A 9,291-nucleotide genomic window follows, 5' to 3' on the forward strand; every position below is an offset into this window, starting at 1 on the left:
GGCAGTGAAAATCATACATCTATGTCATTAATCTAGCCACCGCATGTCTTTTAGAAGAATTCTAAGAAGATTCAGTCAAATAAAAGACAGTTGCTCATCAGACCAATCATTAGCTCTTAAATACTATGAAGAAATCTTAAGCACTAACCCACCAGTTACAACTAGGAATATCCGCCGAAACAGGATGCATGATAGCCATGGTAACAAAGACTCAAAAATCAGCCAATAACACAAGTTCAAAATTAATTCAACATCAGTGAGTTAACCAAAATCAAGGTGATAGTGACTTCATGGCATTTCCCAAATCCTCCAACCCAATAGATATAAAATTTACCAAGTTCTGTACAAATTTTGACAACAGAAAATTTATTAATTTGAGTTGATTTATTCCTCCTTAGTGTCTTTTCAATAAGCCTCTAGCAATCATTTCATGAAGATGTTTCAGCGCTTGATCATTTTCACCTTTTTCCAACAGAGCACGAATAGTTATTTCGTAAGTTACAGCATCCGGAGAGCAACCATTGTCTTCCATTTCCAACTTTAAGGCCAATGCTTCATCAAGTAGGCTCTCTTTGCAGAGCCCCTTTATCATAACATTGTATATCCTTGTGTTTAGGTGATAGCCTTTAATGGAAAGATCTTGAAAAATCTCTTTTGCATTTTTAAGCCATCCACTTTTGCATAGGCCATCTATAAGTATGGTGTATGTATATATATTCGGATCAATGCCACTCTCTTTCATTTGATTGAATAACATAAGTGCCTTGTCATGTTGTTTGATATTGAACAAAGCATCCATCAAAGAACTGTAAGTGACTATATTAGCGGGTTGACCTCGATCATGTATCTTTTCAAGAAGCTCCAAGGCACAAAGGATTCTCCTTGATTTTCCCAAGCCATCAATTAGAGTACTGTAAGTTACCGTGTCAGGAACCAAGTTCTTGCGACGCATCTCTTCGAAGAGATTCAAGGTGTCATCGATCATTTTACTTTTGCAAAAGCCATTAATCATGATATTGTAACTCCGAACATCAGGAAACACTCTATTATCAGCCATTGTGTTGAATACATATTTTGCCTTATTTACCTTATTAACCAAACAATATCCGTCCATTAAGCTGTTATAAGTAACCACATCTGGTTTCACACCATGTTTTGTCATCACAGCCTACACATTCTTAGCATCTTTGATCTTTCCTTCCTTGCATAGCCCATCGATCAAAATACTATAGGTACGAACATTTGGTATAATGTTTCTAAGCACCATCTCACTTAACAAATCAATGGCTTCCTTATATTGACCCACAAGACACAATCCAAAAATGAGAGAACTGTACGTGATAACATTAGGAGAAATTCCCTTAGCAAGCATTTCAGAGAATAAATTAGGGGTGCACAGACCCGGCCCGGCCCGAAGGCCCGGCCCGGTCCCGAACACTTTTGGGGCTAATTTGGTGTGATTTCATCGGGTTTAGGGTCGGGTAAGGGTCTCAAAAATAGACCCGGTCATTATTTCGGGTCGGGTCCGGGTCATAGCTCGGGTCACCCGAAGTCGGCCCGGTGACCCGGTCATTATACACAATTAATATTTTGTGTTATTAGTGATGGATCATGACTATTCTTATGTGGAATTTAAGTATTGTAAATCTTAATATTTTGTGTTATTAGTCATTATAAAACTATAAGTTAATGTTTTATGTTTATAATGTATAAGACTTTAGACTAATGCATAATATTATGTTATTTGTATTGATTTAAATATTTGGTATTATTAGACAATATTAGTATTGATTGTGGTTATACTTTAGTATTGATTGTGGTTATGCTTTAATTTTGAAGAAGGGTTGGTTCTTGTTATATTTTTCTAAGTGAATTTTACCATGTTAAATAATGGTTGGAGTCTTGAAAATTTGGATATTTTTACATGCTAGCTTACAAGAAGGTATCAACGTAATGTAATGTTAACGGCCCGGTTTTCACCCGGTTTTCACCCGGTTTTTACCCGGTATAATTGTGGCCCGAAAGTGTATTGGTTTCATCGGGTCTAGGGCCGGGTTCGGGTCTAATAAATAGACCAGGTGTATATTTCGGGTCGGGTCTGGGTCACATCAAACCCGGCTTCACCCGGCCCATGTGCACCCCTAGAATAAATGAAAAGCCTGACTTACAAGTGTATCCTTGCAGAGGCTATCAATAATTGCGCTGTACATGAAGACATCAGGAGCAATGCCATACCGTGGGATCTTTCTCAACACTTGAATAGCAGCTGATGTGTGTCCGGCCTTACAGAGGCCATTGATCAAGGTCCCATAAGTGACTTGGTTGAAGTGAAATCCATGAGCCAGCACTCTGTCATGAAAGCGCACTGCTTTTTCAACACTACCACGGAGACAGAGACCTTTCAGGATTGTTGTCAATGTTACCGTATTAGGTTGATAATCCATTCTGAAAATCTTGGCCAATACAGAGAAAGCAAGTGACATACGACCCATGCCGCAACAACAATTAATTACGATGTTCAAAGTAAATAAGTCGGGAGCGATTCCTCTGGCTTGCAATTGCTGAAAAAGGGAAATGGCGGTGGGGAAATGGTTGGTCTTGGCAAGAGATCCCAAAATCTTGGTGAATTGGATGATGGATGGAGGGCGACGCATAGAGAGCATGCGAGTGAAGGAATCAACAGCTTCATCAACTTGGCGAAGGGATGGGGGCTCAGAATGAGAGTGAAGGGATGAAGAGGAAGGGAAGGAAACAAAATTAGGGATTTGGAGAAGAGAATACCTAAAAATGAAAGTGATCCTTGAGGTTGAGGATGACAACATTTTAGTGATTCGCAGTTAGTAGCATTTGCTATCTTAGCACTGACGAGTCTATATGTTTGCTTAGATGAAGAATTTTCTGTTTTTTTTGTGTAACACTCTACTACACAGAGCCTTACGCTTAAGTCGTAAACCAGAGGTGACAAGATATTACGACCTCTAAAAGAAAAGACTTATATAAATATAGTTGAAAGAAATTATAGCTAGGAGCCTTGAAGAATAAACTAAACAAAGCGAAACAGAAAATCGTTTCACACTTGCGTGAATAATCGTAAAACAGATAGGTAAGCTCAAAAGAAGGTTAAAAACAAAATATACAGATCAGAGTTCCAAAAACATAGATATCAAGCTCCAGACTCGACCTGCGAAACTAAGGCCGGCCAGAGTATATATATATATATATATATATATATATATAACCCAAAATAAAACTCAAACTACATAACAAGCACCTGTTTCTCCAAGTCAATCTCTAGGAGGGACAAACATAAAATATATACAGAGGAGAATCTATATACATATATACATAGCATAAATATAAAATACAGCATCCCAAAATAATCAAACTTCGCTTGCATAGAAAACAACAGACGCTCAGCAAGACACATCTCGACCTGCATCTGAAAACAACAACATAGATATGGAAGGAGAACTGGAAGTTCTCAGCATGGTAATGGTGCCCACATACATAATATATAAGGTCCCAAGAAAGCCAGAGGCGATCCTAGAACTACGACACTCAGATTTAAAACTTAAAGTTTATAATTAGAAAACCATAAACAGGATAGGTTATCTAAGGTTCTTACTTCTAATTCCTTTCTAACTTAAGCCCTAATTTTCGCCTTCTTCCAATCCTCCAAAACTACGGTACATAGACAAGCAATACAGACAAAGCAAACACAAGTAGGGTACAGATACAACAGGTAGCAAATATAGCAGGTAAGTATAGTAATCTCATAGGCAAGCCCAATTACTGTACAATCAAACAAAACACACATATGCATATGATGTATGCCTGCCCTATGACTGATGAGTCTCATCTGTCGGTTATATAGCCAACCCGACATGTTCGGTAGCTAACCCAAACATCGTCCTATTGAAAATTGGTGAGCGGTACAGTACCACGATCCTCACCTGGTGGGCGGTAAACCACCTCAATTCCCACCATCTGCGGGTGGTAAACCACCTCGCTCCTCACAGACGTTTTCAATTGAAAAACAGCACACACGTGGGTGGTAAATAACCACGATCCCCACAAAATAATTTTATATCAAATTCATCTTCATCATCATTCAATTCATTCAACAATTATTATCATTACGCCTCTCATTTCGTTCATCAATAGTTCACACTCAAAACATAATTCTCTTCTTAACTAAGTAAAACATAATACTTTCTTGATAAATTGAAATTCCAACATAATACTTTTCTTAATAAATCAAGTTCCAAAACATAATGCATTTCATTTCTTTATAAATCAAAGTCAAATAATATAACTCTGTTATCCATATTTGTCTAAATAATACTTCAAACTAAATCTCCAATTTTTATAAAAATTTTGGCAGCATCTCCTTTAAAATTCGGACTTTTTCACCCTTCTCGAGTCCTAGCCAAACCACCTCTCAAACCATTTTCACATCATTTCCAATAAGCCAAACCAATTCCAATATCAAAATTATTTCCAACTCTCAGTTCATTCATTATTCAACAAACACACATATATATATAACTCAACCAATCCTCAATAGGCTGGAATCGAGGGGTAATCAAGGCTAAGGAGATGAAACCGAAGTGTATTGAGCCATTTGAAGTACCAAGACGGATTGGTGGCCGGCGACGTATCAAATTGTTTTGCTATTGTATCAGTTCAATTAGAAGAAAATTTAACGTTTCAAGTACTTCCGGTTAGAATGGACGATACCAGTGTTGAGTGACTGCGCGGACGAGTAGTACTATTAGTAAAGGATTCTTGGAGTCGAGATGGAATTGAGGAACACACTTGAGAGCTTGAAATCTGGAATGGGAAGTGACTACCCACACCTATTTTCAGGTAACTGAATATGAATTTTGAGGGCAAAATTTTTAATTAGGTAGGTAGGATGTAAACCCCGCGAAATTAGTAAATAATTAGCCAATAAATTAATTATTATTATATGAAATTAGGAAAATTAATTTTTATAATTTAGAGGAGTAGAAATATTAAAAATACGAATTTTGATACTAATTTTAAAGATTTTGGCCCAAAATCGGGTCAACAGGCCGAATCGGTTGGACCAGGCCCAAACTAGGCTTAAGGCCCGCTTATATAAACATGATTCAGCCATTCTCTTCCTCATTTCTTCGGTAGAAGCACGCTGAGAAGAGAGTTAACGTGCGTAATCACTTCCAATTTTCAATCGTCCGTAACTTTCAATCCGGAGTTCTGATTGACGAGCCGTCAGCGGCCACGCGTTCGTCTCGGAATTCTCTACAAAAATCACATATCAATTTGGTAAGAATCTAGCAATTTATTACTCAGCCACTCTTCCCTAATTTCGAAATTTAAGGTTTTGAATTTGATAGATTATGTGATTTTAACGTTCTAGGCTTAAGTTAGCTTGAGGAAACTATTAGGTTTTGTTCATTTAAGCCATGGGTAAGGTAAGAAACTCCTATTTCTTGGTGAATTTTTAATTTAGTGAACTCTATGTTGATTATAATGATATTGTGTGAATTAGATTGTGTTCTTATTGATTTGGAGTTCAATTGGACGGTTTGGAACAAAATCCGGGTGATTAAGCTTGAGGAATTGACATTTGGAAGTTTAGAGCTTGTGAAAGGAGAGGTTTTTGAGGTGTTCTGAACTTAGGGAGGAATCGCCCAAGGTATGTGGTGCACAAATTGTGAATCACACGTTTCACAACTCGTACCACTAACCAGCAAGTGCACTGGGTCGTCCAAGTAATACCTTACGTGAGTAAGGGTCGAATCCCACGGAGATTGTTGATTTGAAGCAAGCTATGGTTATCTTGTAACTCTTAGTCAGGATATAATATCAATACTAATTCTTAGTTTTAATTGTAAAAAGTCAAAGGGCATAAAACAAATACTTGTTACTCAATAATGGAGAATATGTTGGGGTTTGAAAATTTCATGAGGTGCGAAATAAACCTCTAAAAGTTGTTTAAATACTAAACTAGTAACCTAGGTTTACAGAAAATGAATAAACTATGATAGATAGCGCAGAAATCCACTTCTGGGGCCCACTTGGTGTGTGCTGGGGCTGAGACTTAAGCTTCTCACGTACCTGGTCTGTTTTGGGCGTTCAACGCCAGGTTGTAACCTGTTTCTGGCGTTGAACTCCAACTTGTAACTTGTTTCTGGCGCTGGACGCCAGACTACAACATGGAACTGACGTTGAACGCCAGTTTACGTCGTCTATCCTTGAGCAAAGTATGAACTATTATATATTGCTGGAAAGCCCTGGATGTCTACTTTCCAACGCAATTAAGAGCGAGCCATTTGGGGTTTTGTAGCTCCAGAAAATCCACTTTGAGTGCAGGGAGGTCAGAATCCAACAGCATCAGCAGTCCTTTTTCAGCCTGAATCAGATTTTTGCTCAGCTCCCTCAATTTCAGCCAGAAAATATCTGAAATCACAGAAAAACACAAAAACTTATAGTAAAGTCCAGAAATGTGATTTTTAATTAAAACTAATAAAAATATACTAAAAACCAACTAAATCATACTAAAAACTAAGTAAAAACAATGCCAAAAAGCGTATAAATTATCCGCTCATCACAACACCAAACTTAAATTGTTGCTTGTCCCCAAGCAACTAAAAATAGAGTAGGATAAAAAGAAGAGAATATGCAATGAATTCCAAAAACATCTATGAAGATCAGTGTTAATTAGATGAGCGGGGCTATTAGCTTTTTGCTTCTGAACAGTTTTGGCATCTCACTTTATCCTTTGAAGTTCAGAATGATTGGCATCTATAGGAACTCAGAATTTAGATAGTGTTATTGATTCATTTTATTCCTTTAGGCCCTCCTATCCACTGATGCTCAAAGCCTTGGATCTTTTTTATTACCCTTGCCTTTTGGTTTTAAGGGCTATTGGCTTTTTGCTCTTGCCTTTTGGTTTAAAGAGCTTTTGGCTTTTCTGCTTGCTTTTTCTTTTTCTTGTTCTCTCTTTTTTTTTCGTATTTTTTTTTCTGCAAGCTTTGTTCTTCACTGCTTTTTCTTGCTTCAAGAATCATTTTTATGATTTTTCAGATTATCAAATAACATTTCTCCTTTTTCATCATTCTTTCAAGAGCCAACAATTTTAACATTCATAAACAACAAATTCAAAAGACATATGCACTGTTCAAGCATTCATTCAGAAAACAAAAAGTATTGCCACCACATCAAAATAATTAAACTATTTTAAAGTTCAAAATTCATGTACTTCTTTTTCTTTTTCAGAAAACAATTTTCATTTAAGAAAGGTGATGGATTCATAGGACATTCATATCTTTAAGACATACACACTTAGGTACTAGTGATCATATAGTAAAGACACAAACATAATTAAACATGAAGCATAGTAAACGAAAAACAGGAAAATAAGAACAAGGAGATTAAGGAATGGGTCCACCTTAATGAGGGTGGCGTCTTCCTCTTCTTGAAGAACCAATGGTGCTCTTGAGCTCCTCTATGTCTCTTCCTTGCCTTTGTTGCTCTTTCCTCATAGCTCTTTGATCTGCAGTCAATTGCTCTACAACTGAATTATGGAAAAACAAAAGCAATGCTTTTACCACACCAAACTTAAAAGGTTTGCTCGTCCTCGAGCAGAAGAAGAAAGAAGTAGAGAAGATGGAGGAGATGGAAGTGTGTGAATGGGTGGGTTTGGGAGGGGAATGGTTTGAATTTGAATGGTGAGGTAGTTGGGGATCCTGTGGGGTCCACAGATCCAGTGGGGTCAAGGATTTAGCATCCCTGCTCCAATTAGGCGTACAAAATGCCCTCACTGTGTAATCCTGGCGTTTAACGCCAGACTGCTGCCTGTTTCTGGCATTAAACGCCCAAATGTAGCCTGTTTCTGGCGTTTAACGCCAGATTGATGCTTGTTTCTGGCGTTAAACGCCAGCTTGGTGCTTGTTTCTGGCGTTAAACGCCAGACAGATGCTTGTTTCTGGCATTTAAACGCCAGAATGATCTTCCTCCAGGGTGTGCTATTTTTCATGCTGTTTTTCATTCCGTTTTTGATTTTTCATTTGTTTTTGTGACTTCACATGATCATCAACCTAAAGAAAACATAAAATAGCCATGGAAAATAAATAGATATAGTTAAATAACATTGGGTTGCCTCCCAACAAGCGCTTCTTTAATGTCAATAGCTTGACAGTGAGCTCTCATGGAGCCTCACAGATAATCAGAGCAAGGTTGGGACCTCCCAATACCAAACTTAGAGTTTGACTATGGGAGTTCAACACCAAACTTAGAGTTTAGTTGTGGCTTCCCACACCAAACTTAGAGTTTGACTGTGGGGGCTTTGGTTGACTCTGCAGTGAGAGAAGCTTTTCATGCTTCCTCTCCATGGTTACAGAAGGAGAACCTTGTGTCTTATAGTTTGCAATGCCTGCAAACCACAGAGCTTCCTGAATAGCAAACAATTGCTCATCCGGAAAGGTTTCAGAGATCTCAGTAGGAGGGAGGGATGCTCCTGCTACTGGTTCTATCCGGGACAGGTGATCAGCTACTTGATTCTCTATCCCTTTTCTGTCTCTTATTTCTATATCAAACTCTTGCAGAAGCAATACCCATCTTATGAGCCTGGGCTTTGAATCCTGCTTTGTGGGTAGATATTTAAGAGCAGCATGGTCAGTGTACACAATCATTTTTGATCCTACTAAGTAGGATCTAAACTTGTCAATGGCATAAACCACTGCAAGTAATTCTTTTTCTGTGGTTGTGTAATTTTTCTGGGCATCATTTAAAATACTGCTAGCATAATAAATGACATGCAGAAGCTTGTTATGCCTCTGTCCCAATACTGTACCAATGGTATGGTCACTGGCATCACACATTAGTTCGAATGGTAATGTCCAGTCTGGTGCAGAAATAACTGGTGTTGTGACCAGCTTAGCTTTCAGGGTCTCAAACGCCTGCAAACACTTTGTGTCAAACACAAATGGCATGTCAGCAGCTAGTAGATTGCTCAGAGATTTTGCAATTTTTGAAAAATCCTTTATAAACCTCCTATAGAATCCTGCATGCCCCAGAAAGCTTCTGATTGCCTTAACATTGGCAGGTGGTAGTAATTTTTCAATTACTTCAACTTTAGCTTGATCCACCTCTATTCCCTTGTTTGAAATTTTATGCTCAAGGACAATCCCTTCAGTCACCATAAAGTGACATTTTTCCCAGTTTAAAACTAGGTTGGTCTCTTGGCATCTTTTCAGAACAAGTGCTAAATGATTAAGGCAGGAGCTGAATGAGTCTCCAAAT

General features: G+C 38.0%; 1 protein-coding gene across 1 annotated transcript; it reads right to left on the reverse strand.

Annotated features, from left to right (window-relative positions):
• LOC107642079 (pentatricopeptide repeat-containing protein At1g12775, mitochondrial-like) lies at nucleotides 297–2,830 on the reverse strand. The gene is made up of 2 exons (XM_021102750.1): nucleotides 2,169–2,830; nucleotides 297–1,087 (listed from the first exon to the last, which is right to left on the reverse strand). Exons 1-2 carry the CDS (start codon nucleotides 2,820–2,822, stop codon nucleotides 395–397), a joined length of 1,347 nt encoding a protein of 448 aa, XP_020958409.1. The 5' UTR covers nucleotides 2,823–2,830; the 3' UTR covers nucleotides 297–394.

Source organism: Arachis ipaensis, chromosome B05, assembly GCF_000816755.2.
Source record: "Arachis ipaensis cultivar K30076 chromosome B05, Araip1.1, whole genome shotgun sequence".
In the NCBI taxonomy this organism is placed as follows: Eukaryota; Viridiplantae; Streptophyta; class Magnoliopsida; order Fabales; family Fabaceae; genus Arachis; species Arachis ipaensis.

Coding starts and splice junctions, on each gene's coding strand:
- LOC107642079 (XM_021102750.1), bottom strand. CDS start 2,822: ATGTTGTCATCCTCAACCTCAAGGATCACTTTCATTTTTAGGTATTCT. Junction 1,088..2,168: donor GCCTCTGCAAGGATACACTT/GTAAGTCAGGCT, acceptor TTGGTTAATAAG/GTAAATAAGGCAAAATATGT.